Source organism: Cervus canadensis, chromosome 21 (assembly GCF_019320065.1).
Source record: "Cervus canadensis isolate Bull #8, Minnesota chromosome 21, ASM1932006v1, whole genome shotgun sequence".
Taxonomy (NCBI): Eukaryota; Metazoa; Chordata; class Mammalia; order Artiodactyla; family Cervidae; genus Cervus; species Cervus canadensis.
In genome coordinates this window covers 3,287,258-3,314,770 of record NC_057406.1, presented here as the reverse complement: position 1 = coordinate 3,314,770, position 27,513 = coordinate 3,287,258, and the positions used below count along the sequence as shown (strand labels likewise).

The window sequence follows — 27,513 nt, the reverse complement described above, 5'->3', positions numbered from 1 at the left end:
TGATCTGAGGCTCCTATCCGTCCCTCCCCCACCAAAAAAGAAAAAGAACATTCATCACTAGAAATGATCTGACCTGAGAGAATGAAGACAGATGAAACCGCAGGAACCGCTTGTGTTCACTGGAGTCCCCAAAGGGCTGATGTAGAGACTGGGGCTGGAAGATTTTGAAGTATAAGGTGCAAGAGTCTGGATGAGCAGAAGAACATACAGAAAGTTCTAGAATGGCTCCTGCCCCGCCCAGGCTTCTCAGCATCCTGTTTGTGGTCCCTTCTCCAGGGCTGCCTCAGAACAGGGAGGGAACAGGGGTGCAGAAGTAGGGATGGGGCGAAAGCAGAGCAGAAGTACAAATTCAAAAACATCTTAATTTATTGTAGACTCTTTCCTCATTTGTGTTGCAATTCCAGTGTTCTGAACATCAATAAATACACATTTGTTAAAAAAAAAACCCTCCAGTGTCTAGTATTTCTCATAAAGTCTTTAAGTCACAAAAATAGGTTTACATTTTTCCTGTCTTAATAAAACTGACATTTCTTTTCTTTTTTGGTAACAGTTCTGATCAAATTAAAAACTAAATACATCTCAAGGGACAAAATCCAGTTGCGGAAGAATATGGGATAATATGAAAATGGAGTGTTCAAAGACTCAAAAATATTTCCACTTTTTTTTTTTTTGCTTAGAAAATGCTTCCTCATGGTAAACATCTGAAGGTACTATTATTTTGTATCTTAAAAGGGCCACTCCCCTGCTAAGGCACATTTATAATTCATTTTGCTGTGAGGGCTCTGGGATCTCATTTCATTTTTGCTATGGTCTTGGACCCATATCAGATAAGCTTTCCTCTATGCCACAAATAACACTCGCATTTCCATCAGAACAATACAGTATACGGACATCTTTGCATTTTACTTGATTCTCATATTTTACGGTCTCATATTTGGAAGCAGCTGGGCCGATCATTTATTTGGACACTGATTAGAGAACAAAAGAAACACTGAAACGTCTCTGAATAATTCTGGGCCCCGTTCCACAGCCCCTCGGGCCACGCCGCACCAATTCCCCCGCAGAGGGGCAGTCCCAGCCGATCCCCGGTGTGAATTTCCCAAAAACAGCCTGGTAACCATTGAAGAGTGTGGCTGCGGCTTTGTCCCTCCACACAATTGGCCATTTGAAGCAAAATGAAGTAATTGGTCAGACTCTGAGGGTGAGACCCCCGCCTGCCTGGAGATCCTCAGAGCCTCACAGAGCTGGAAAACTGGCGGGAAGGAATGTGACATCCTGGAAGACCCCATCCCTCCGCCTGAGTCGGGGACGTGTGAACACTCGCAGTCCTGCCGAGAACAGGAGCAGAGGCACAGAGGAGCGCCCCACCTGCGGGAAGGGGGCCAGGGCGGCCCTGCGGGGCTCAGGGGGACCCGGCGAGGGCGGTGGGGGCTGACCAGCGGGCCCATCTCGGCCGTGTGCACCTGCCTCCACGCTCAGGAGGGCTCCTGAGTACTGCCCGGTTCCAGGTGGTCCCGTCTCAGAGCCATACCCACATCCAGGCAGGTGGGAGCCGAGGGCAAGCAGCTCAAATTCATCCGGGGTGGCCACGTGTAATGCCCACGGCTCCGGGCTCCGGGCTGGAAGGGGTGTGGGAACCTCTGTCCGGCACATGCCCTACACACGTCCCATCTCTGCTTTCCTGGCATACCTACTACTGGTTGCATGCCAGACTCCAGGCCGGCTATTCGATCTTCCTCATATAAAAAACGGAGAGATCACCCCCACGGATCTCCCAGTGTAGACTCAGTACAGATGCAAAATATACAGAGGTTTTCTCCTTTTCAAAGTTCCATACAAATATACAAAAGTATCTACACCTTTGCAACAAAGGAAAGGGATTTGCTTTAAGACACGGGCTGCGTTTGCAGATGGCTGTGGAGCTAGCTGCTGGCCTGGGTCCCTGAGTCCTGGCCAGCCAGCCGGGCGGCTCGTCTCTAGGCGGCTCCCCTGCTGGGCCCGATCCCAGCCAGGCCAGCACACGGTCTGGGCTCTGCAGTCTGAGGATTGAGCCGTGCTGGTCTGGGAGTCCAAGCCACCCCGTGGCCTTTGGCACTTGTCACGGGGCCTAAGGGGCCAGGAGCCTCCAGGCAACTCAGGGCTTTACATCTGGACCTTCAGTCACGCCAGTCGTGGGGCTGCCCCTGCATGGACCCCTGCCCTCAGGGCCTGCTTCACTGACTGCGCGGGGGCCCCTGGGACTCCGAGGTCCAGGAGCGCGACCACACGGCTCAGAGGCCTGGTGGAGGTGGCAGGCTTGTCTCACGGTTTCCTGATGGTTCAAATTGAAGTTTCGTTACTGCCTCTGCGCGTGGGAAGAAGCCGGCAGGCAGGCGGAGGGTCAGCGAGGATGGCCCTGCCACCCGTGAAGCACCAGCAGCGGGGCTGGGTCTGAGGTCGTGCGGGGGCAGAGCCCCCACTCGGGGGACTGGGGACGCCCGGAGGCTTACGGGGGACTAGCTCATGTGTGGGCACAGTGACCCTGGCGGGCAGGGGAGGGGCAGGTCGAAACTGCACCCCCGCCCACAGGGGCCACGGAGACCCAGGCCCATCTGAGTGTCCTCCACAGAAGCCCACGGAGCACCACTGGCAACCAGACTCAGGCTCTAGGTTTAGGAAGGCCATTCTGTGACTGTAGTAGAAGACCCGGGTCCCAGTCTTCCCACCTCCCTGGGTCATCTGGCGAGATGAGCAGACCAGCTCAGAGCTGGAGCCCACTTCCACGCCTCTGCAGCCCGGTGCCCCCCCACCCCCAGCCTCAGTCTCCTCAACCACGAAAGGGGTCAGTAACGACCCTGGGCCAAGGAGACGATGCTCAGTCCCACAGGCTCTCACATCCTAGAATGTCAGGGCTGGACAAGACTCAGGGCTGTGGCTGACTCGGCCCCCAGGACAGGAGGTCTGGCCCACTTCCAGCTGGTTCCTCCTGCGGAGCTCCTCTCCTGGGTGGAAGCCCCACCACGGCCCCCAGGCCTCATCCTGGGCGGGCCCCTGTGCTCAGACCCTGGCTACGGGCCCCCAGACCCGGCGTCCGCCCTCTAGACGGGGAGCCGAGGGGAGGCTGGCCGGGGGCCACTGCCGCCCCTCCCGAGGCCCAGCCTACTCACTCGGAGCCGGAGCCGTGGGCCTGGGCGCTGCCGGCCCGCACGTTCATGGCCACCCCGTTGAGGTGCTCGCGGCCTGGCTCCCGGCGCGGCGTCTTGATGGTGATGGCGCCGTCAGGGGCGCGGAGCCCGTCGCTGGAGCCCACGGAGGACGAGCGTGAGGACGCGGGACTCTGCTCGCACTCGGCCAGCTTCTCCCGCAGCCGCGACTTCAGCGTCTTTTCGGTCAACGGCGGTGGATAGGTGACTTTGTTTTTCAGGATGCCTGGGTCCGGGGTTGGGGGAGATGGAGGAGGTCACAGCCAGGCTGGCCCTGCCGGACGTGGGGGGCTCAGGGTGCGACAGTCACGCGGGGCTGCGGGCGCGGGTCTCCCCACTTCAGGGCTCCCGCGTCCAGCAGGGGGGGTGGCCCCTCCCGAGCACCCCGTCCCCGGGGCCCCCTCTCCCGGGAGCAGGGACTCCCTAGCCCCCAGTTTCGGGGAGCCCAGGCCCTCGGCACCTTTTCTCTGCTCGGGGGGCTGGCTGGGCGGCGCAGCCGCAGGCCTGGGGCCCCCGCTGTCCCGGGTGGGGAGGCGCTCGCCACAGTGGTTGCCCTGCTCGTCCAGGTGCAGCTCCACGCTGACCTTGGTCTCCACCTTCAGGCGGGGCGGCTCGCCCGGATCCTCGCTGTCGCTCCCGGCCAGGCTCTCGTCGGGCCAGCCGGCTGGGACATGGTTGCCCACGGCGTCCACTGAGGCGCAAGGCGGACCCTTAGCTCATGAGCCCCGCTGTCTCCCGCTCCCGCTCGGCTGCGCCTGTCCGCAGGGGCGCTGACCCCCAGCCCCCGCCCGCAGGCCCGGGGGGACGCCAGGACCCAGGGAGGGCCGGTCCCGATGCGGGGTCCCCGGCTGCAAGCCCCTGCACCCCCAGCCCCGGAAGCCTCGTGTTCCCCGAGCAGCAGGGTCGGCGTCACGGAGCCCTCGCCGGGAGGGTCCCACGGCGGACGGCGGGCAGGGGGCTGTGCTTGCCGCCACAGCTCCGCCCCGGGGGCGGGAGGCCACAGCTGAGGTCTGCAGCGCGGCCTGGGGCTCGCTCACCTTTGGGGGTGCTGTGCACGGGGCCCTGGGCCGGGTCCCACTTGTCCTCGGCCTCGCCCCCATCGTCCTCGCTGTCGGACGAGTGTGAGGAGGCGTAGGAGCTGCTCTGCTCGTCCAGGGAGAGCTCGCTATCCGAGTCCGAGTCGTGGCCTGGAGAGGGGCCGGCGGGGGGCTTCCGGTCAAGGGCAGAGCGGAGCCGCCTGGGCCCAGGCCAGGGGAGGGGGCCCTCGGGGCAGCCAGCCCCCCCGAAAGGGAGACCACCCCCCAGGAGACACGTACCGTGGGGCTTCTTGGCACTCCTGGGGACAAAGGACGCGTCCGGCTCCCCGTGGCCGCCCCGCGCCGGCCCCGAGGACACGCTGAGTTTCTGGCCCCCTTCGTCCCTGGAGAGGGGAGAGGTTGGGCTCAGCGCCCCTGCACGGGCGGGGGGGGGTGGCACATGACTGGCCACCCAGCCTTGCCCTCACCCAGAGCCTCGTGCGTGTGCCAGGGCAGCCCCGCCAGGCACACAGGGAAACACGCGCGACCCCAGACGGCGGGACACACAACGGGGCGGAGGCGACAAAGCTGGCGTGCGCTCTGGGAGCTGCCCTCCTCCCCTCCCCGTGACCACACAGGGCGCCCGGCGGGCCCGACCTGACGGTGCTGTCCAGAGAGGCGGTGGACTCGCCCAGGGCCGTGCGGAGCATGTCGGGCTCCTCACCGTACGTGTTGTTGCAGTTGAGGGAGCGCTGCAGGGTTGGGGGCTGCTCAGCGGCCGAGCTGAGGCCACCGGGCCGTGGGGGATGGCTGGGTGCCCCCCGCAGGGCGCCCTGTCTGCACCCGCCGGGTGCCGGGCACAGCGGCCTCTCTGCCCCTGGTCGGGACCCCCGCCGGCCTCGGCCTCAGGGGACCAGGGGCCGTGACCGGCCAGACCCCGCCCTGTCAACCCGCTCCCCCCAGGCCGCAGGGAGGGCGGCCATGCTTCGGTTTGGGCCTGGGACGTCCACGGGGTCTGGGAGGCGAGACCAAGGGGCTGTCTGATGCCGGTCCAGACGCCCCTCGAGCCCGGCCCCCATGCCCCAGGGCCCCCGGGGGCCCCCTACCGTCAGCAGGGTGGCCCTCGTGGTGGCTGAGTCGTCGGCGTAGGGCTTCTTCCCGGCGAGCAGGCCCCGCAGGTGTTTCCGGACCTCCCTGTTGAGCACGCAGTGCAACAGGAGCGCGGCCAGGCCCTGCAGGCGGCGGGAGGGGTCAGCGCGGCTCAGCCTCGGGAGGGACGCCAGGGCCTGGCCGCGGCCACCCCCGAGTGCCTGCCCGCCCGGAGACCGCGCGGAGCCCAGCAGGACCCACACCTGGCCTCCCTGCCCTGGGTGCTTCCGATTTCTCCAGGAGGGGCCTGGTCAGGGCAGGCAGCCTGCCGCCCGGTGCCTGGAGGACACCCCACCCCCACCGGGCCCCAGCCCTCGGGGCATCTGGGCCCCCAGTGTCGCATCATCAGTCAGGGTCTGGGGAAGCCCTCGGTGTGGGCTGTAAAAGGTCAGCACGCTCAGGGCACAGCGGGGTCGACACCGGGCTGGGAGAGCGTGAGGCCCGTTCCAGCTGAGCAGAGCTCTTCGTCCTGACAGACACGGGGGGCCGTGGAGCGGGGTCCCCGGGCGGGGGGGGGGCGCTGCGGACAGAGCCGCGTTTCCCGGCAGGACCGCGAGGCGTTGCCGTAACCCCGCGCACACCGCCAGACAGCCGCGGCGTGGTCCCGTGTGTCCGGAGAGCAAGGACGCAGCCTGGATGGCAGGTCAAGGGTCTCCCCGGGGGCAGGAGGCAGCACGGGTGAGCCGTGGCCGCCCCAGGGCCGGCCCCGCCGGGTCCCTCCCCAGCCGCCCACCTGTAAGCAGCTGAAGACAGCGAAGAGGTAGTGGAAGGTGAGCACGTCGCCGTTGACGGCCAGCAGCCCCAGCAGCCAGGTGGCGCTGACGAGCAGCAGCAGCAGAAAGGCGGTCCTCAGGAGGGCGCTGGGGGCGGGGGCAACGGCTGAGTGGGGGCCGCCCCGCCCTCCGCCATCACCCGCCCCGACCCTTCCCACCCCCTCTCCAAGCATCTACCACCAGGCTCACAGGGGGAGAGGCAGGCGGGGCTTAGTGAGGAGGCCAAACGCAGGCGAGGAAGTAACCCGCAAAGAGGAAGGTCTTTTCACTGGAAAAGACCCTGATGCTGGGAAAGACTGAAGGCGGGAGGAGAAGGGGACGACAGAGGATGAGATGGTTGGATGGCATCACCGACTCAATGGACATGAGTTTGAGCAAACTCCGGGGAGCTAGTGATGGACAGGGAGGCCTGGCGTGCTGCGGTCCATGGGGTCGCACAGAGTCGGACAGGAGCGAGCGACTGAACTGAAGTAAATAAGAAGCTCGGGGCCAAGACAGGCGACCGTGTCCACAGTGACTCGGGGGAGCCTGGTGCACAGGCCTGGGCATTTCCGTGGACCCGGAGGAGGCGAGGGGCAAGAAGAGGGCTGTCAGGCCCCTCGTGCAGGCTACTCACGAGGGCTCCCCGCTCCCTGCCTCCATCTCCCCAGCCGTCAGGGGGCTGGCGAAGTGCACCCCTCGTGGGGTCGTGGGGTCGTGGGGTCATGGGGGTGGCGGGACTGTGTGCGTTAAGGTGAGTTAAGTGCTCAGAAAGGTGTGTGCGCGTGGGGGAGGAGGTAGAGGGCGTGGAGCCAATGACCAGGCTGCCCCGCGTCCTCTGCCCGGGGTCTCCGCCCCTCCACAGCCGTTTTTGACCCTGCTCCTCCAGGGGCTGTGTGGACAGGAGCCTCCTGCTGCCTCGAAGCCCCTCCTCGCACACCTTCCCGTTCCTGGTCCCAGCTCGGGTGGTCCGGCCCAGTGGGCACCCCTGCTCTGACCCTTTCGTGGCTCCTGGACCCCACGCTGCGCTTCCAGCTGCCGCCCTGCCTCCCCAAGGCTGTTCTGTGGGTCCCCCGCCCTGGTCCAGCCCCCAAACGCTGGGGCGCCCTCTCTGCGGGGCCCCCACTCTTGCTGTGCTGTGTCCACTCGCTGGGCGAGCGCCTCCCTTCCTGCGGCACCAACATCACCATTGTCACCACCGCCTGGAACGTTCCGCCCTGCCCCCACCCCGCCCCCGCCCCCATCTGCTGTCACTGTCCCCTCCTCTCCCCCCGCCCCCATCTGCTGTCACTGTCCCCACCTCCACCCCCCGCCAGTCCCAGGTGAGGATGCCAGGCATCACTGCTCACCCGTCTCCCCTCGGGGCCTCCGCCACCAAGCCCTGTGTGTCCTACACCCCGGACACCTCTGGGGTCCGGCGCACCCCCTCCCTGGTCCAGGCTGCCATCCCAGCCCCCTGCTCCAGGCCCGCCGAGCTCAGCCCAGACACGGCCAGACACAGCCGCCCACTCCCCACTGTGGCCCGCCGAGCCCCACTACTGTGACCCTCTGACCTGGCCCGGAAAAGCCAGCAGCTGACCCGCTGGGGTGGGCACATTCACAGGATCTGCCTGGCAGGGGTCTCAGAAGGGGCTGGCTCCAGTCCCACCCACTGCCCAGGTTTAGCACCAACTTACACGACCCGTTTTCTTTCATAATAATGGCGCTTCCTCTGGCAGGAAACCTTTGCAGACAGGATAAAAATGACTGTGTTGACCTGAAAAAATAAACAAACAGAAAATCCCAAAGTCAGGTGGCAGCCTCCATGGTACTGTCAAAACACACCTTCACAAGCCAAAGGCTTCTTAGGGTCTTCGGCCCTCATCTTGGGGCGGGGGGGTGGTGGTGCAGGAGACTGCTGGGGGCAGACGCTGAGTGGTCACAGTGAATGTGGACACCGGCCAAAGCCTGGAATCCACAAGTCTGAGGACGCAACTGCATCACCAGAAGGCCAGCCCCTTTGGTCCCATCCAGGTGGCCAGTGGAGCCGGTAACCCATGGTTCTTAACACCACTCAGCTCCCGCGAGGGGCACCCAGCCACCCACGCCCCTGAGAATCGGGGGTTCTGAGCACTCACAACTATCACGGTCCCGATGGGCCCCGCGAAGCTCCAGATCAGGGTGTCTCGAAGGGACAGCCAGCAGAAGTCTGGGTTTCCATAGCCCTGTGGGTCCAGGCCCACCGCCAGTCCTGGACAACAGCAGGGGACGAGTGAGGGCCGGCCCAATGGGGGGTTGGCCACAACTGGGGTGTCTCCAGCCCCCCGGGCAGGACCCTTCACCCTGGAGGGCTCAGAGGAAGCAGGCTGCGGGGCTGGGGGCATGTGTCCAGGGCCCAGCATGTGGCAGAGCTGACGGGAGTGAGGCTGGCCAAGGACTGACCCAGGGCTGGGCCTGGCTGGACTGTGGGTCCACGTGGGCCGGAACCACGCCTCGTTCCAGCCGAGGTCCTGGGAATGCCTTAAGTTCTTTTGCAAGAAGCTTAGGTGTTAAAAAAAGGAGAGCAGACAAAACTGTTCTTAAAGCGAGTTAGAAACGTGAACGACCTGAACTGAGACTGCAGAGCCACCTTAGAGGAGCGGCGTTTCTGCACTGATGGTGCCCCTGCCCAGATTGGGGTCGACCAGGCGAGGGCGTGAGATGACTGGGCACTGAGTGGCCTCTCTTCCTGTGGGCAGGCCTTGTCCCCAGAGGGACGGCCACCTGCGCTGGGCAGCCTCCTGCTGGCCCCCTCGCGGCGCCCCCTCGGGCCAGCCTGGGGCCGACAGCACCTGTGATGTGAGCCGGGCTCAGCGCCTCCGGCTCACAGGTGAGGATGGCCCCACTGAGGGCGACCACGTGGACCCAGCTCGACTCCACCGGCACAAGAGCCCTTCGTGGGGGCTCGAGTTTCTTCTGCGAAGGCCCTGAGTGTCCCACTGGGGGCTCGGTGTGGCCTTGGCCCCGTGACCTCCCAGCTGGTTGCCTCGGAGCAGCCTGAATGGTTCCCTGAAGCTCTGAATGTGGCCTCATGTGGAAATACGGTCTTGGCAAATGGAAGTGTGCTGAGGCTCTATGATGAGGTCATCCTGGATTTAGGGTGGGCCCTCCGTCCAATGACCGGTGTTCTCAGAAGGAGGAGATGGAGGTCTGGACACAGACTTGGAGGAGAGACAGAACAGAGCCACAAAGCCAGGCTGCCGGCAGCCAGGGGACCAGAGTGGGGCAGACCCCCCCAGCAGGGCAGAGCCTCCAGAAGACAGCATCCTGCCCACACCTTGATTCTGCATTCTGGCCTCCAGGCCTGCGAGAGAAGCTTCTGTTTGTGTTTTAAGACCCCCAGCATGTGGTACTTTGTCTCAGAAGCCCTGAAGTGAGAACACCTGTGATTAAACCTCAGCCCCCGCCGGCCAGGACATTCCCTGTGAGCGTGGCCCTGGGGCTGCCCATCAGGGACTGGGGTTCATCTACAGATGGGATGTCACCTGTGCGTGCAGCAACCTCCGTTCCCATCACAGCTACTACTATGGCCCCAGGCCGCGGATAACCAGCCACGGCGTCCATTACAGACCAGAAGCCACGCTAAGTTTACTGGGGGCACAGAAAAGTGTTAGTCACTCAGTCATGTCTGACTCTTTGCGACCCCGTGGACTTAAGCCCGCCATGCTCCTCTGTCCATGGGATTCTCCAGGCAAGAATACTGGAATGGGTTGCCATGCCCTCCTCCAGGGGATCTTCCCAACTTAGGGATTGAACCTGGTCTTCTGCATTGCGGGCAGATTCTTTACCGTCTGAGCCACTAGGGAAGCCCAGAAAACCAGATGGCAAACTAACTCTTCGCTTTGTAAAATAAGCAAATTGGCAAATAATTCTGACCTGACTTTTTCACTCCTCTTCATAGAATTTAATGTAAATAAAATCTGACATCTGGTCTCTGAGGTTAATGTGCTAATTAAAAAAAAAAACCACCAAATAATAATTGACGCTTTGGGCAGAATGAAGATGAAATTAAAGATGAGGTGAGTGTCCTGAGTGTCTAAGCATGACCAGGTCCTGGCTTCAGGGGTTTAGTAGGTAGGCAGTGGGGGGACCCCCGAAAACAGCTGCTCTGAGCCTTCATTCTTCCTGGTCTTTGGGGCTCAGAGACCACCTGATTCAGCACCTATCTCAGGAGCTGACCAGAAAGGCAGTGTAGTGTGTCTGTCAGGTTCAGTCTCTGGGTCAAGAGGGGTGGCTGCCGGCAAGGGAGGCCCCACTACCCCCCAGCAGCCCCGGACAGAGGTGACAGTGGTCACTCAGGGTCCCTGGGAGCCCAGGGAGAGAGGTCACAACAGGAGAGCCCGTTGCCCAGACTGTCCGGGTGGGGGCAGGGCAGCAGAGAGCGAAGCAGAGTGGTCGGAGATGCTGCCGTGGAAACCAGGAGGCACGATGATCGGCCCTGGCCACGGTGGCTGCCCGACAGAGCCCCGGGGCGGCAACTGCCCCTTCTCCCACTGCCCCAGCCTCAGACCCCCTGCCTGGGTCCCTAGAACTCAGGGGCTGTGAGGAGAAAGGGTGCCGCTCACCCTTTGTCATACCAGTGGGGATCTTTCCCCACAGGAAGCAAACTTTTACTTCCTGATATTTATTTATATATATATATGTATATATATATGTTTATATATATTTATGTATATATATGTTATATATATATTTATATATATATATATTTACTTCCTGATATATTGCTGAGGAAGTGCCAGTGTTCTGTTCATTCATTAACTCCTTCTTCCATCCGTCCACCCATTGATCCAACCACTCATCAACCTATCCACCCATCCTACCCACCCATCCATCCATCTCTCCATCCACCCATCCATTCATCCTACCCACTCATCCATCCATCCACCCATCCACTCATCTACCTATCCATCCATCCATCCATCCATCCATCCATCCATTGATCCAACCATTCATCTACCTATCCATCCATCCACCCTCCATCAATCCACCCATCTCTCCATCCATCCATCCACCCACTCATCCATCCATCCACCCATCCACTCATCTACCTATCCATCCATCTACCCACCCACCCATCAACTCACCGACCGGTCCACCCATCCATCTGTCCATCATTCACCATCCATCCAGTCACCCATCTGTCCACAAAGCAGGCAGACATGGGAGTTTTGTCTGTTAGGTGCCACAGACGGAACCCTGAATGGTCTGAGCCCAACCCTCAATGTGCTCACACTTGACAGGAGACACTGAGTGATCACACTCCTGTGAGCAGATGTAGGTGCTAGGTGCCCAGGAGGAGGCCAGAGAGCTCCCCCGCCAGCACTTGGGGGCCCTGACGTGGGTTCCTGAGATGCCCTGCGGGTCCCCGGAGTGGTGCCCAGTCCCCGGCCGGGCGTGGCCGCTCTGCACATGCTCACCTGTGACGATGGCCGGGATGCCCCAGCCCACCACGTAGTAGAAGCGCATGGGCCCCGCGTCGATGTTGCGCACCTCGGTCAGCATGCGGTAGACGTGCAGGCTCTCCACGAAGGTCCAAGCGAAGGTGCTCATGTAGACGTAGTGCAGGAGGATGGCGATCACCGTGCACAGGAACTGCGGGAGAGGCAGTGGCTGAGTGCGGCCCGCGACCCTGCACGGTGGGCTGACGGCCAGGCGGCTCGGGACGGGGGTGGGGGGGCTGGAGGGAGCGGGGGTGGGGTGAGGACCAGACGGCACGGGGCCCGGAGGGGCTGGGGGGACTGGGGGTGGGGCCTCAGGGAGGGACCAAATCCAGCATTCTCCAAACAAGAGGGCACGCAGGTCTGAGAAAGGAAAGCAGCTCGGTCGTTTCCCCTGATTGACCCAGGTGCAGCTGAGCGCCAACAGTGCCAGCATCTCAGGCTCCCGACGGGGAACAGAGCACAGGGAGTAAGGTGCCTGGGGGCCCCAGGACACCCGCCCCCCAACCCGGGTCAGGGCCATGAGTGAGCCTAACGCGGGGTGATGGGTGCACACAGCCTCGAGAGTTTTTATCAGAAGCTAGAAACTTGTATTTTCACTTCATGGCTCCAACATTTTAAATGTGGACATTTCATTTAACACTAAAAAATATGTATCATGGAGACAGCTCAGGCTGTGGCCCCAGTGGTGACCGTGGCCTTCATCCACCACTCGGGCTCTCCTGCAGGTCCCCGCGGTCCAGGGATGTGGCCAGCGGGAAGAAGCCTCAGGCCTGTGACCTCGCCATCAACTAAGACAGAAGTCACCGCGCCTGTGCCGATTTATCGGGGCCTCTGCCTCCCGCGGAAGAAAGCAGGATGGGCGGCGTTCGTTCTCTTTCTCTGTCCCCGGCTGGTGAGGTCGAGTGTCAGGAAGAGAAAGTCAACCTCCACAGTCGAGGCTCAGCTTCCCAGCCTCTGGGGCCCTTGGCGACCAGCCCTGAGTCCCTGGACACCAAAGGTGGGGCAAGAACAGGAGGAAGGTAGTGGTGGGGGGGCGGGGCTGGGGACACTTTGGGATCTGAGGCGTCCAGCCAGAGGCCACTGGTGCACATCCAGTCCCAGGTGCCCAGGAACGGAACTTCAAGACCTCTGCCTTGGCCCAGAGCAGCCTCACCCGTCCTGCTGGGAGGGGAGTGGTTGCCCAGTCCGGGAACCCAAGGCCCAGAGGCTGGGCAGGCTTCCCTCCAGGTCCCAGGAGGCTGGACTGGCAGGAGAGCAGAGGAAGGACAGATGGGGGGAGGAGGAGAAAGTCCCTGGTCACCACTGCGGGGTCCCACCGTCGACCCCTGTGGAGCCACGCCCCCGCGGAGCCACGCCCCCCGCGGAGCCACGCCCCTGAAGGGGTACCACACCCTCGCGGAGCCACGCCCCACGGGGCCACACCCCCTGTAGAGCCACACCCAGCTGGGCCACGCCCTCGCTGAGCCACGCCCCCTGAGACATCCTGTCCAATCCTTACTGCTGTCTGGCCAGCCCGACCCGGGTCTCAGTGTCTGTGCCAAGGAGACACTTCCACCCCAACAGACACCAAGTTGGAGATGGAGGCCACCACCTGACGCACGCCGAGGCCTCTCTGCTCAGTTTCGGGCAGCCTCCCGGTGAGGGGTCCCCAGGGCCCAGGCTCCTTGGAAGCACTAGCGCCACCTGCCATTGATTGAGTCCACCTGGTGTTCGCTCCAGGAACAGAGCCCGGCCATGTGGGAGGGACCCATTTTAGGATTAACATCTGTCAGATGCACACAAAGCGCGAACCCAAGCAGAAGCAGAAACAGAATCTTAGTGATGCCTGGAGACACGCCCTCTGCCTCCGACGCTGCACAGGAAACGGGGGAGTCCACCCTTAGGGATGGGCAGAGCGGTCAGCCTGGACGCAAAGGGTGAGCCTGAGGCGGCGTCCGCCCCATACCAACCCCCAGCCCCGCTGTGCAGAGCAGTTGGCTCATGTGTGTGCTCAGTCGTGTCCGACTCTTTGCAACCCTGTGGACTGAAGCCCACCAGGCTCCTCTGTCCATGGATTCTCCAGGCAAGAATACTGGAGTGGGTTGCCATTTCCTCCTCCAGGGGATCTTCATGACTCAGGGATTGAACCTGCGTCTCCAGCATTGGCAGGAGAATTCTTTACCACTGAGACACCTTTGACCCACGGTTGGCTCAGCAGAATGAAGAAGGGGGAAGAGGCTGGTGTGCTGCCTCATATAACGTAAAAAGTAAACCCACAAAACCACCTTTGGGGAAAAAAAGTGTCAGAAGCCAACGTTTTAAAATGTAATGGGACCATACATGCAGGGGTTTCTGCACCAAAGGTACTACCATTTCCAGAAACAGAACAAAGGCAAATACTAATGCACAATAAATCATTTCAACCTGCCAGTAATCTGGGAGATGAAAACCTCGCCTGGAGAGGGGACTTGAGTTTACAGAAAACCCATCAAAACCAGGCGTGGTGCCAGGCCCCAGAATTATGTGCACGGCATTCCTTATTCGTGTTCACCAGCGCGTGGAGGCCGTTCAGCTCTCCTTCCAGGGGCCGGTGAGTCAGAGCTTGAAGCCAACGACAGCCTCTGAGCGTTTCTCACGCCGGGCTTGGTTGCGAGGAGTGGCCCATCCCCAGCTCTCCGTCCCTCTGTTCAGACCTCTCAAAGACACCCTTGAGGGGTTCTGCCCTGAGTCACACAGCCCCCCTCCCCCCGCCTCCAGCTGTCCCAGGGACAGGGACACGCGGGCAGGGAGAGGCGTGCTGAGCCAGTGGGTGCAGAGGGGCAGCCCAGCCAGTCCAGCGCCCCGTCTGCCCTGGGGGCCTGACAAACACGGGCCGGTCCTCTGTGCCAGGCCTGGCAAGCCGCCAAGGTCATCATGGCGCCCTCTCAAGGTCGTCTGCTTGGACGCCCTGCCTCTCTCCCTAACACCCTCCTCCGGAAACTCAGAGAAGGGAAAGCTCCAACCTGCAAGGGCCCCCGGGCCAGCGAGCCAGGAATGCTGTGTCTTTTTACTAACTGCATCCTCTCCGGGCCGTCCACTCTCACAGACACACTTTCTCCTGCAGTGAGGGCTGTCCCCCACACCCAGCTCTGCACTTGCCTCAGCCCCTGAGGACCGGCGTGTCCAGGATCACCTGCTACTGTTCCCAGCTCACCTGGTGGCGCTCCCTTCTGGACACTCGAGGCATCGCGCCCCCTGCCCCCTCCCTCCATGTCCGCCTGGCCCAGGCCCTCTCCTCCTGACCCCATCCTGGCTGTGGCTCCAGCCCCCAGACCCAGGAAGATGCCGTCCTGGTGCCTCTCTGACCTCCAGCCTCAGCCCTACCCACCCCTCTTCCCTGTCACCACCGTCTGTTTACCAAAACATAGACCTGGTCATGGCTGTCCATGGCACAGGGCTGCCTGCCAACAGAGATGACCAGAGATCCGGGCCCCTCCCACTGGACAGTGACGGGACCGTCCTGCTCAGCCATCCTCTGAGCTGGCCCAGCGCTCCCATCAGCTACTGCAGTGCCAGGTTGGCACCTGACGCTGCTGACCCACCATCCATGTCTGCGTCTGAGACAGTGGACGGGAGACTGCAGTTCTTCCCGGGTCTGGGTCTTGGGTAGATTCAACACAGTGACAACCACGAGTCCTCACTGCATGAGGGACAGAGAAACGACACTTATGTCAGGAGCAGGTGGCAGCTGGAACGCCCCCTGAAAGGGTAAGGGCCCCCTGCTCACCGCGGGAGAGATCGGAATTAGCTGAGTAAACTCTGAACTTCCTGCCGTCACTACATTTGCACATGTGATGGTCAGTTCCAGGGCCATCAGGGTCACCATTTATAATGGACCCATGAACTCAGACATGATGAACTCTCGTCTCTCACCAGGTCACCCAATCTGGCCGACCCCGGGGCTCCCCACCTGTGAGCAGGAATGCTGCTACCGCCCAGGGCCCCAGGGAGGTTGCCAGGAGCCAGAGCATGCAGGTAAAGCCTTGGGCACAGAGCCGGTGCCTCCTCCTTCACCCCCATCAAGGGGTTGTGACCCCTGGTCTCTGAAAACCTCCTTTGTGAAAAAGGAAAAGCCACTCACAGCCAGCCGGGAACCAAGCCACAAGCCTCCCTCCTCCTTCTTGCCTTTCTCTCCCCCAGGGCAGGTCCCTACCCCAGGCACCAGGGACCTCAACCCAGCCCTGCCAGCATTCCTCTGGGGCTCAGATCCCTCACGTCCTACGGAAGTGCCTGCACCCTGCCCCCGCTCTGGCTGCAGCCAGCATCTTATCCTCTCCCCCCTGAAGCCAAACTACTTCAGTCTCGACCAGGTTCTCCAAGTGCTGTCGTTTCCACCCCCCTCCTTTGTACGTTACCTTTTAAATGCAATGTGGCTGGTCCCCTCCTTTGTACGTTACCTTTTAAATACACTGTGGCTGGTGGGCAAGAATGCAACTGATTATATACATCTAGCCCCATAATAGGCAGCTACCTTGCTAAACTCTTTAATTATTTCTCATAATGTGTCTGTAGGTTGGTCTGGATTTTTCTGTGAGGTCCATCATATCAAATGTATAATCACCTAACGATAACTTCCAGGAGCCTAGGTAACACCCCATGAATCCACGTGACGCCCCAGGAGCCCACGTGACCTGGGGTGGCTTGAGCGAGACGCCCCGTATTTAACGCGATCACACTGACGTTCACCCTCCCTCCTCTCCCCCAAGATTCTCTCTCTCCACAAGCTCCCTTCTCTTGTCACCTTGCCGACCCGGACCACCGCATCACCGAGTTCTGGCCTGTCCTAAACACCAGTGCTTTCACGGAGAGTGTGGCCGTGACTCCCCAGAAAGTGCAGGGCTGGGAGATGTGGCCCCACAGGGTTGACTTCAGGCTCAAGTGACGGCTCGCAGGACTCTGGGGTCTCACAAGTGTCCTCTCTGATGTAATCACAAAGCATCTGGATCAGGAAAGTGAGCGCTGACGCGCACAGAGCCCTTGGCTCCCAAGGTGACCTTGCAGGGAGATTCCTGCCGAGGGCAAAGCAACACGCCCACGTGCTGGGCCTGGGTCCCCAGCTTCCCACCAGACTCCCCAGCCTCACCCATCCCTGGAAACGGCCGCAGACACGCCGCCCGGCCCCAAGAACGGGTGAGAGGACCCCTCCTGCTCCAGCCCTGGAGGAAGGTCGGCCCGTGGGTGCGCCCAGGCGGGGGCAGGGTCCTCACCGGGTTCTCGGTCTGGGCGATCCCGATGACAAAGACCAGCTGGGAGGAGAAGAGCGCGGCGATGAGGTTCCTGTGGATGCCATTCAGGTTGGAGCGCAGCGTCCGCACCAGCGCCAGGAGCACGAAGGCCACCAGCAGCGCGGCCAGTGACAAGGACACGGCCGCGTAGGTCACGATCTTCAGAGGCAGGACCTCCCCGTGCTGCGGGCGGGTGGGCCAAGGGCGGGAGAGCGCGTGAGGGCCGTGGCTCTGATGGCGCTTTTGCACAATCAAGACACACTGACACTTAATTACCGCAGACAGGAGCCAGGGTGACGACCACGTGGCTCTCAGGGGAGCAGAAACCAAGAACGACAATGAAACGAACAGTCTGGGCTGATAGCAAAGTTCTGCAGATGCCGGGGAGTGGGGGACGGCTGCAAGCACTGTGGAGGGACACAGAGCCCGTGACCTGCACGCTCAGACTCGGCCGAGATGGCAACTTTCATGTTAGGTGTGTTTTGCCATGGTAAAAACGGATTCAAAAGCAAAAACCCTCACACGTAACTCCTGCTGTCTGGCAGGTACAGAAGCTGTCCACCCAAATGCTGAGCTGAGAGACCTTCAAACAGTCTCAGCTCACACCAAGGACAAGAGGGGTCTGGGCTGCAGGAAATGACAGTCATCCCCTCTGATTTTTGTTTCTTTCATATTTTTCAAAATAGAACACCCATCTAGGCCAGAGCCCAGTGGAGGTTCGGCACTTGGGGAACAAACATACCGATTCTATGGTAACTTCTAGAAAGCCCTGTTCTGAACTCATAGAGAACTGTCAGACGGGCTGCCTGAGGGAAGTGAGGAGCCAGGCCTCGGTGGGCCGGGGGTGGGGGGGGCCACTGAGTGCTCCGGAAACTGTAGCAGCACCTACTCCCCGAGGCTGGGGGTCTTCAGACGCCTCTGGCTTTGAGGCCCCAGGGCGTGGGGGGGCCTCGATTTCTACTCTCGTTTAATTTCTTCTACCAGGACTTCCTTCTGCTTCCTTTGCCTGTGAGGCTGCTCCTGGCACTGCCCAGCTTCCTGGCCATCAGGGGACCCCCAAACCCGCCCCTCTGTGGACAAGGATGATTCACAATCAACCCCGTCCAGGCCGTCCAGGCCCCGTGCTTCCCGCTGGAAAGTGCCCCTGCCCACGGGAGCCTTGCTGTCCCAGCGCCCAGAGGTACAGTCTCTGCTGTTGACACTCTGACGCCCCGTCAGCAGCAGCTTGTGGCTGACTCACCTCCCGAGAACGTGACAGACATTTGGGCCACCGCAGACCCGGAGTCCCGGGAGGGGCGATGGCCGGGCTGCTTGGGGCACATGGCAGGCCTGAAAACACGGTGAGGTCCCCGAGGCGCCCAGGCCGGCTCCTCGCACCAGCACACACCGGCGCCAGCTGGCCCCGCCCCGCTCCTGGGCCCCGCCCCGCTCCCAGGCCCCACAGCCTCACGGAGGCCCACGGAGGCCACTGAAGACGCTGGGGGATAAACATCAGCTGCCCACTGCTTCTGCGGCTCCAGACCGAGCCTCCTCTGTCCTCCCAGGGGCGGTCTGTATGGCATTGGAGGGAAACAACTCTACTGTTCCCGCCCCATCTCTTCCTTAAAATTTTACGTGCCGCAGAAACCGCATCACCTAACAGACTGCTGAGCACCCTGCTTTGAAGTGAGGTGTATATTCCAGGAGTTTCCTTTCAGCCAGAGGTTCAGGGCGGCCATCACAGTTTTTAACTTACAACGTGGCCTCTTTGAAAACCCCTTCTGGGGGGTTTTATTATGAAAATCCTAACAGAGTCTGGCCAGTCCTCCCAGAACACAGTTTACAGGTGCAGCATCGGTTTGTTCAGAGCCCTTAGGAGGAGAGGGAGAGCTCGCAGAGGGGTGGGTTTGGGGTCAGGCTGATTTTCCAGAGGGACGGGTCCCTGGACACACTGGCCAGGTGGGCGGGGTGGCCCTGGGGCTGGTGCCCACCTCACGCCGGGAGACGTCCATGAGCACGGCACAGCTGGCGGCGTGGTTGCACCGGCAGGCCACATGGGTCCGGTTCCGGGACAGCAGCTCACAGCCTTTGGCCGACCAGCCTCCAGTCCCGCTGATGCTGCAGAGGAAAAGGGGGTGAGGGGGGTCTCCGAGGCCCTCCCACCCCCGCTGGAGCCCAAGCAATGTCCTTGGTGTGCCCTGGCCAGGCGCCACTGTCTCTGCTGTGAGGACCGCGGGCTGGCCGCCCCGGGGACCGTGTGAACCCTCTCCCTTCCCTTCCCAGGCCTCTAATGAGCACCCTTGGAAGTTCACATCTCATGCATCATCCAGCAGTAAAACTTCAACGGGTGTCAGAGGCCTCTGTGTCGGAGACATCACTCAGTTGTTCAAACAGCCACTTTGTGCTTGAGTCTCCTTTTGAGTCTCGATGATTTAAGAAGAACCTGGTGCATCCGCTCACACTTTCATCTTCAGATTGCACAAGGTTTATGGCAGCCGCCTGGAAGCGGGGCCCATCATTACCCTGCTTTACTGAAGGGAAGCCCCAGATGACAGGCTGCCGCAGAGCCCTGCCCTCCTGACTCTGGGAAAGCCGAGCGACGCCTCTGATCCTTAGTCTATTCATCTGTGAAATGGGATGTGAAGGCTCACACGTGTTTGCCAAGAACGTGAAGATCTGGGCCGGCAGGTGCAGCACAAAGCAGGGCGGATAATTAGCGCACCGGCTAATTGCCGGGATCCAATCAAGTGACCACGAGAGACAGCCGGGCCCAGCGCGTGCCAGACAGACCTCAACGCCGCCCTCCTCGTCAAAGGGGGCCCTTCATTCTCTTTTGTAAGCCAAGCGTCTGCTACCCTCCGGGCGCTATGCTGGCTGCTCGTTAACTAGAATTTGGAAAACCCAGAAGGAGGGGGAGTGACGCGTGGTCTGTGCCGAGCCAAACCTGCTTCGCAGCGGGAGCGCCAGCCCTCGGCCCCACAGAGCCCCCGCGGCAGACACCCCGCCGTCCAGCGGAGCCACAATGTCAGGGAAGGTCTGGGCTGCACCGGAGCGAGCTCAAGGCTCTGTCCTGGGTGCAAGCGTGGCGGGCGGGGGTCGGAGGCAGACGGATGCTGCTGCTGAGGGCAGGGCCTCTGAGTGGTCAAGCGAGCCCCAGCAGCTGCCATGTGGGTCTCTGGGGTGGGACGGCTGAGGTCAGGGACCCTGGTCTGCTACGGGGAGCCCTCCCTCACATCTGGGATTTCCCACCGTCAGTGTGGGAGGACCCTGGGCCCAGTCTCTGACTCCCGCCCCCGTGTGTGTCCAGAACGAGCCCCTGCCTTGTCCGCTGGTGACCGGGGCCCCTGCTGGCAGCCCTGTCCCCGTGCTGGGCTTCTCGGGAGATCACCGTGTGTGCCTGTGCACGTGTGTGCACACGTGTGCACAACGTGCATATCTGTGTTTCAGGCATGTGTCCATGTGCATTCATGTACACATGAGCGTGGTCACAACTGGGTGCGTGTGCACACACACACGCCTGTGTTTCCAGGTGTGTATGCACGTACACTTGTGCTCATGGAGGGCTCTGACGCCCCAGGAGGGACTGAAAGGGACCACAGACAAACGCTCCCCGCCCCAGGACGCTCTGCCAACGGAGCGTTGGGGGCCTGTGGGCAGGAACCCCGCCTCAGCAAAGCCCCCCAGAGACACACAGCATTGGGGGCAGGGGATGACGTCACCCTTACGTGATGGAGTGGTTCCAGAACACGCAGACCGGCTTGGTGCGCTCCTCGGTCTCCAGGAGGGCGAATTCCACCAGGACGGGCCTCTCCAGGGGGCTGGGCAGCGGGGCCCCCTCGCTGTAAACCACCGTGCTCACCACCGGCGTGTTGATGACGGGCCGGTTAGGCAGCCTGCAGGGAGAAGGCAGAGCCCAGGACAAACCTGCGTGCGGCCCGGCGAGGACACAGCTCGGGGTCTCTCCGGGAGGCACCGGACCAAGCGTGCGAGCTCAGGGCCTCTGCCCTTGAGAGCGTGTGGCGGGCTGGGTGGAGGAGGAGGGGTGTGGGCTTGGGGAAGGTTTAACCACGGACAGGCGAGCACACGCACCTCTGGGACAGAGGCGGACTCTGGAAATTTAACATGAAGAGAAGGAATGAGCGAGCAGATGTCGGGCCCCACAACCTATAACAGAGCCGGAAAACCCTGGCCCGCGGGGAACGTCCCGTAAGAGGAACGCGAGGCCGTCGTTGTGGCTCAGGGAGGCCTCTCGTCCAGCCCCCGGGCGGGTGCGCGCGAGGACCGCGGGCCCGGGCAGGAGCGCGCGCGAGGACCGCGGGCCCCGGGCGGGAGCGCGCGCGAGGACCGCGGGCCCCGGGCGGGAGCGCGCGCGAGGACCGCGGGCCCCGGGCGGGAGCGCGCGCGAGGACCGCGGGCCCCGGGCGGGAGCGCGCGCGAGGACCGCGGGCCCCGGGCGGGAGCGCGCGCGAGGACCGCGGGCCCCGGGCGGGAGCGCGCGCGAGGACCGCGGCCCCGGGCAGGAGCTGCCAAGTGACTCGATGGTTGAAAAGAGCCAAGCCTCCCTGGGTGCCTGCCTCAGCTCAGGCCTCAAAGCCCTCGGGCGGCGTTTGATTCTTCAGCCAGTGTTTACTGAGCTGCCTTTGGTGAGAAGAGCCGCCTCACTGGGAAAGACCCTGATGTTGGGAAAGACTGAAGGCAGGAGGAGAAGGGGAAACAGAGGATGAGATGGTTGGATGGCATCACAGACTCAATGGGCATGAGTTTGAGCAAACTCCAGGAGTTGGTGACAGACAGAGGAGCCTAGGGTGCTGCAGTCCATGGGGTCACAGAGTCGGACACGGCTGAGCGCCTGAACAACTTAGGGCTGGGGTCACTGGCAGCTGGTGGCAGGCAGGGGCGAGGGGACAGACGCTCCAAGCAGGAATAACACTGCCAAGCCGGGGGCGTGTGTCGGGAGGGGCACTCCTGGCAGAAACGGCAGGCAGACTCCGAACGCCTGTCCGAGGGAGATCACAGGGCAGCGGTCTCTGGCCTGGAGCCGGGGTCACTGTGCAGTGTCCTCATACAGATGTTCCGGTGGTCGAGATTTTGACTCATCGGCACTTGGAACCTTCTGGAAATCTCCCCGCCCCCGCCCCCACCCCGACTCCTGGAGTCAGCCTTACCTGAGGCTGCGGCGATCCGGGTCGTAGTGCTCTGGCAACAGCTGCCCCAGGGTCCGGTAGATGAGGACCAGGGCGATGGCAAACTGCCCAGGCTCCTCGGGGTGTCTCTTCCGCCTCCTGGACGGGGCCTCCGTCTCGGCGCTGGGCCGTGGGCGCACCATCTGGGGGGTGGTCTTGCGACCGGCTGGCCTCACCGTGGGGCTCTCTGCAACGGAAGCACGGAGTGAGGATGGGGGCCAGACACCTGTGATCCCACCAGAACGCTTTCTTCTCAAGCCAGTGAAATCCATGGATGCTCTGTGGAAAACCGCAGGCAGTTCCTCAGAAGCGCGAACACAGAACTGCCCAGGACGCTGCAGTCCCACTTCTGGTTGTGCCCCAAAGAGCTGGGAACAAGGACTTCACCGAGGCTTGCACACCTGCGCTCACGGCCCCGTGAGTCACGGCAGCCACGAGGTGGAGCAGCCTAGGTGTCCCTCCATGGCTGACGGGCTGGGAAAACGTGGTCCATCCGCGCGGGCCACAGCGTGGGTGAACCCGGGGACATGATGTTCAGTGAGGACACAGTGGGACACTGTAGATCCCACTCATGTGGGTGGCCCGGAGACCCCCTAGCAAGCACAGAAAGCAGCTCCCCACTACCCTCGCAGGAGGCTCACAGCCACACTCACCCACGTTTCCAACAACCCCCAGAGTGCCCGCTGGGCCTCGTCCAGAGGTCATCTCGGGAAGCATCTCCACCCAGCACACATCGCTGGGAGCACAGGCTCCAGGGAGGCAGGCGGGGGGAGAGGGTCTTCCCTCTGCCCCCATGACGGGGGTGCCGCAGGTGGGGGGCGAGGCTCAGGGTGGCCGGCGAATCCAGCAGACTCCCCTCTGCTCAGCCAGTGCCGCCCCGAGGCAGACGCCCACTTTCCACATCCTCTTGGCCCTGCTCAGGGCCGTACCGGTCAGCGGCTGGTTAACACTCCAGCTGACCGTACTCAGGCTGGTTAGCAACCCTGGTTAGCCACACTCAGCCTAGTTAACAACCCTGGTTAGTCACACTCAGGCTGGTTAACAGCACTGGCTAACCACCCTCAGGATGGTTAATAGCACTGGTTAGCCACCCTCAGGATGGTTAACAACCTTGACTAGCCACCCACAGCCTAGTTAACAACCCTGGTTAGCCACATTCAGGCCAGTTAACAGCATGGCTAGCCACCCTCAGGCTGGTTAACAACCTTGGTTAGTCACACTCAGGCTGGTTAACAGCATGGCTAGCCACCCTTAGGATGGTTAACAACCCTGACTAGCTACACTCAGCCTGGTTAACAACACTGGTTAGCCACCCTCAGCCTAGTTAACAACCCTAGTTAGTCACATTCAGGCTGGTTAACAGCACGGGCAAACCACTCTCAGGCTGGTTAACAACCCTGGCTAGCCACCCTCAGGCTGGTTAACAACCCTGGTTAGCCACATTCAGGCCGGTTAACAGCATGGCTAGCCACCCTCAGGCTGGTTAGTGAGGCAGGCTGGTCAACACTGGCTTTGGGATCAGCGGGGCGGGGCTCTGACCGCCGCTAGGGTTGCTGCTTTCAGGGTCTGGCTGCGAGCTTTCTGGAAGGTGCGTGCAAGAGGCACCGCCCCCTCTCCTGCTTCGGCGGCAGGTCCCCTCACGGGCTGTCCGGGATCTTCCTGGGCGGGGGTGCACGGCGCAGGCTGTGGGCTTCTTGCGTGGAGGCCCTGGTGCCCCCAGGCTGGGGGACCCTGCCAGCCCCCCTGACTTGGGACAGACGCCGCCCTGTCGAGGGCGTGGACTGACGAGCTGAGGTGAGTGTCTTCACAGCAAGGGCATCTGCACGCTCTGCCCCCCTGCACGTCCCACGCAGGAGCCGACCCAGTCCTCCCCGAGTCTCCGCCGTCTGCTCCCGCGGCCAAGTGCCCCGGGCCCCCGCCTCCAGCAAGGCTGCCGCCTCCCGGGGGCATCATGTGAGAGGCCTGGTGGGGGCAGTGGACAGCGCCCCAAGGCATCAAGGTGGCCTCTCAGGAGCATGCCACGACCCCAGAGCACACACACCCCTTCCCCGTGTCTGCTCCTGGCCCCAGATGAATCGCTGAGTCTAAAGCCCCAGTTTCTTCCACAGCTGGCCCATCGCGTCTCCAACAATGGGTCAGCTGGAAAGCAGGTACTAGAGGCCCCACATGGATGATGGATCCAGGGGTTCCGCACCCCAGTGGAACAGACAACACTCACCCACGTGGTCTGGGCCAAGGGGGGAAGGTCAGTGTCTGAGGAAGGAAGACGTGGGCTTGGTGAAGCCCGAGGCGGGGGTGAGAGTGGACAGAGGCTTGGAGCCCCCCAGGGCCCACGTGGTCACCCTGTGGGTGATGGGGCGGGGAGAAGGGCGTCTTCCAGGAGGAACACCTGAGCAGCTGGTAGGACACCGGGGGCCAGGGGGCTGGGCTGCACTCCGGGAAGCCCATCCACGAGGGTCTCACCCACATCTCAGGCTAAGGGAGCTTAAGGTCCCGGTCCTCAGCTTCCCGGCCACATGGCAAGTCAGGTGTCTGGGAAAGTGGCAGGCAGAGGCCACAGAGGCCCGGGGGTGGGGGGGCGGGGAATCTTATCAATAAGAGAATTGGTAGGTTTACTGCGAGGTGACAGTGCTGGTCAACTGACATTTTGGCAGCTTAAGTAAATACCATATGGGATAAAGGCCACGTGCAGGGGGCCGGGGCATCAGCTGGGGGCTTCCCAAGGACAGCAGGGAAGCAGGTACCGGAAGCTTCTCCCACAGAGTTTCCTAAAGCAAACAGCCTTGTGCCTATCCACTCCTAATGTCACAGGCCCCAAGAGAGGGTGACCCAGGGGCCAGTTCAGAGGCAGAAACGCTGATGCCCTCACAGAGAAAGAGCCTGACTTTAGGCTCAAGACACTAAGCTATACGCAGATACACACACACATAGCTCTCCATCCCACCTTATCTCGAGGGTTGCGTTTCAGGACCCCCTGTGGATGCCTGGAACCATAGAGAGTTTTTGATGCTGTTCAGTCACCCAGTCGTGTCCAACTCTTTGCGATCCCTTGGACGGCAGCACGCCAGGCCTCCCTGTCCCTCACTGCTCCTAGTTTGCCCAAATTCAGGTTCTTTGCATCAGTGATGCCGTCCAGTCATCTCACCCTCTGACACCCTCTTCTCCTTCTGCCCTAATCTTTCCCAGCATCAGGGACTTTTCCAATGAGTCAGCTGTTCACATCAGGTGACCAAAATACTGGAGCTTCAGCTTCAGCATCAGTCCTTCTGGTGATTATTCAGGGTTGATCTCCCTTAAGATTGACTGGTTTGATCTCCCTGCAGTCCAAGGGACTTTCAAGAGTCTTCTCCAGCACCACAGTTCAAAAGCATCAATTCTTCAGCGCTCTGCCTTCTTTATGGTATGGCTCTTATAACCTGTACGTGACCACTGGGAAGATCACAGCCTTGACTAGACAGACCTTTGTTGGCAGGGTAATGTCTCTGCTTTTCAACACACTCTCTAGGTTTGTCATTGCTTTCCCGCCAAGAAGCAATCATCTTCTGATTTCATGGCTGCAGTTACAGTGATTTTAGAGACAAGAAGAGGAAATCTGTCACTACTTTCACCTTTTACCCTTCTGTTTGCCACGAACTAATGGGGCCAGATGCCATGATCTTAGTTTTTTTAATATTTAGTCTTAAGTCTTACTACCAAACCCTATATCTTATATTTTTTCCCTATGCATGCATACAAAATTTAATTGGTAAATTAGCATATTAAAAAATTAATAGCAAATATCTGTGAGAGTAGGACCATAAACAAGGCTGAGCACCAAAGAACTGATGTTTTTGAAGTGTGGTGTTGGAGAAGACTCTTGAGAGTCCCCTAGACTGCAAGGAGATCCAACCAGTCCATCCTAAACGAAATCAATCCTAAATATTCATTGGAAGGGCCGTTGCTGAAGCTGAAGCTCCAATACTTTGACCACCTGATGCGAAGAGATGATTCACTGGAAAAGACCCTGATGCTGGGAAAGACTGAAGGCAGGAGGAGAAGGGACGACAGAGGATGAGATGGTGGGGGAGGGTCAATGGGCATCACTGACTCAACGGACATGAGTTTGAGTAAACTCCGGGAAGTGGTGATGGACAGGGCAGCCTGGCGTGCTGCAGTCCATGGGGCCGCAGAGAGCTGGACACGACCGAACAACAACAATATCCTACATCAGTGTAAAACTTTAAAAGTTTTTAAGATGTCTCAATAATCGTATAACTGACAAGACAAACTGACTAAAAAGGTTTCAAATTTTAAACTGTCCGTTACAGAATAGTACATAAGTCCCTATTTGGGGAGAGATGTTTTCAGCACCTGGAGTGGATCTGTGAAAAATACTTTAAGAAAATTCGCCATGTTTAAGCTGCGCGGTTTTAGAGTTAACGTAGGACTGGAGAACTGCACACAGATGGCTCTGGTTGGTTTTCTGGGGGGTCGGGGAGGAGTCTAACGTTTCACATCCATGGAGAGGCAGCTTTTCACTGCACAAGGAAGACCAGCTCACACACAATGTGGGCGTTCACTCCGTCACCATGTTATAAATCAGCCAAATTTCTGCAAGGCATCCCCGTGGCTGCCCTTCCCACTGGGCCGGCAAAGGCCAGGCTGCAGGGTGCAGGGCAGAGGGCCGGGGCCATGGCAGGCTGACCCGCTCCCCCTGTCCTCCCCCACCTGCCAGCCCCCGGGGGAGCCCCCACATCTCATCAGCCCTACCTCTCCTCTCGGCTGGTTTGAAGAAGTCCTCCGAGAAGAAGACCGAGGACTCCAGGTCTTTGGGGACCTCGCCCCGGAGGTGCTCGAGCCGTGGCACGCGGGCTCCCGTGAAGTTCAGCTTGTCAAAGACGTCGACGGCGAGAACTGGGGGGTGGGGGGGACGCCATCACACGCGGCTCCCAACCCCTGCCGCGGAAAGCCCGCCCAGACCCCTGTTGCTTCCGAACGGCCCAGAAGGGCTGTCCCTGGTCATCATCCCCTTTGAATAGAACTGACGCCCACTTCTGGCTGAGTCAGACAGCTGGGGGCCTGACCTGGGGACCTGGGGAGCTTCAGGAGGGGCGCCCCTCACCCCACCCCATGGGAGTGTCATTTCCCTGCAGCCATGTCCCTCCTGATGGTCACCCCTGCAGGCCCCAGGGTGAACCCCCAGGTCATGCTGCTGAGCTGTTTGATTCAACACCCCCTCTGTGAAGGGTACCCTCAAGTCACTGCACAGGAAAGAGGGGTGCTCTCACCCCGGCAGTCAGGGTCAGGGGCAGCAGGAGCCCTGAACGCGGGAGGCAGGGGCGGCTGGCCCCAAGGACTGGGAAAGTGGACAGGCTGGCCCCAGCACAAGGAGCACCCAGGAGGACTCTCTCGGTCCAGGGCAGGGGGAGGGTCCCAACCCCAGAGCATCAGGGGTGGACGCTGGAGGGTGTGCAGGCAGAGGGGCTGGGAGGCTTGGCCGGGACCTGCCTCTCGAAGGGGCTGGGGCACAGAGGCTGCACCAGGCGCCCCTCGGGTGCCCGCGTCCTG

The 27,513-nt window shown here is 61.0% G+C and overlaps 1 protein-coding gene across 2 annotated transcripts in view; it reads right to left on the bottom strand.

The window, feature by feature from the left end:
* Nucleotides 1–531: 531 nt before the first annotated feature.
* Nucleotides 532–27,513, bottom strand: part of CELSR1 (cadherin EGF LAG seven-pass G-type receptor 1) — a 142,219-nt gene continuing 115,237 nt past the window's right edge. Inside the window, exons 20-35 of one of the 2 annotated variants that reach the window (XM_043440781.1) lie at nt 26,716–26,859; nt 21,949–22,153; nt 20,509–20,676; nt 18,775–18,901; nt 16,787–16,987; nt 11,538–11,712; nt 8,217–8,329; nt 7,776–7,855; nt 6,081–6,207; nt 5,305–5,430; nt 4,856–4,950; nt 4,499–4,602; nt 4,220–4,369; nt 3,643–3,873; nt 3,147–3,408; nt 532–2,311 (exon numbers count right to left, since the gene is read on the bottom strand). In XM_043440781.1, the coding sequence (XP_043296716.1) occupies nt 2,302–2,311; nt 3,147–3,408; nt 3,643–3,873; nt 4,220–4,369; nt 4,499–4,602; nt 4,856–4,950; nt 5,305–5,430; nt 6,081–6,207; nt 7,776–7,855; nt 8,217–8,329; nt 11,538–11,712; nt 16,787–16,987; nt 18,775–18,901; nt 20,509–20,676; nt 21,949–22,153; nt 26,716–26,859 (2,318 nt within the window). In that variant the 3' untranslated portion in view covers nt 532–2,301. Of the gene's footprint in view, nt 2,345–3,146; nt 3,409–3,642; nt 3,874–4,219; nt 4,370–4,498; nt 4,603–4,855; nt 4,951–5,304; nt 5,431–6,080; nt 6,208–7,775; nt 7,856–8,216; nt 8,330–11,537; nt 11,713–16,786; nt 16,988–18,774; nt 18,902–20,508; nt 20,677–21,948; nt 22,154–26,715; nt 26,860–27,513 lie in introns of both variants that reach the window. The other variant, XM_043440780.1, reaches the window with a different exon arrangement.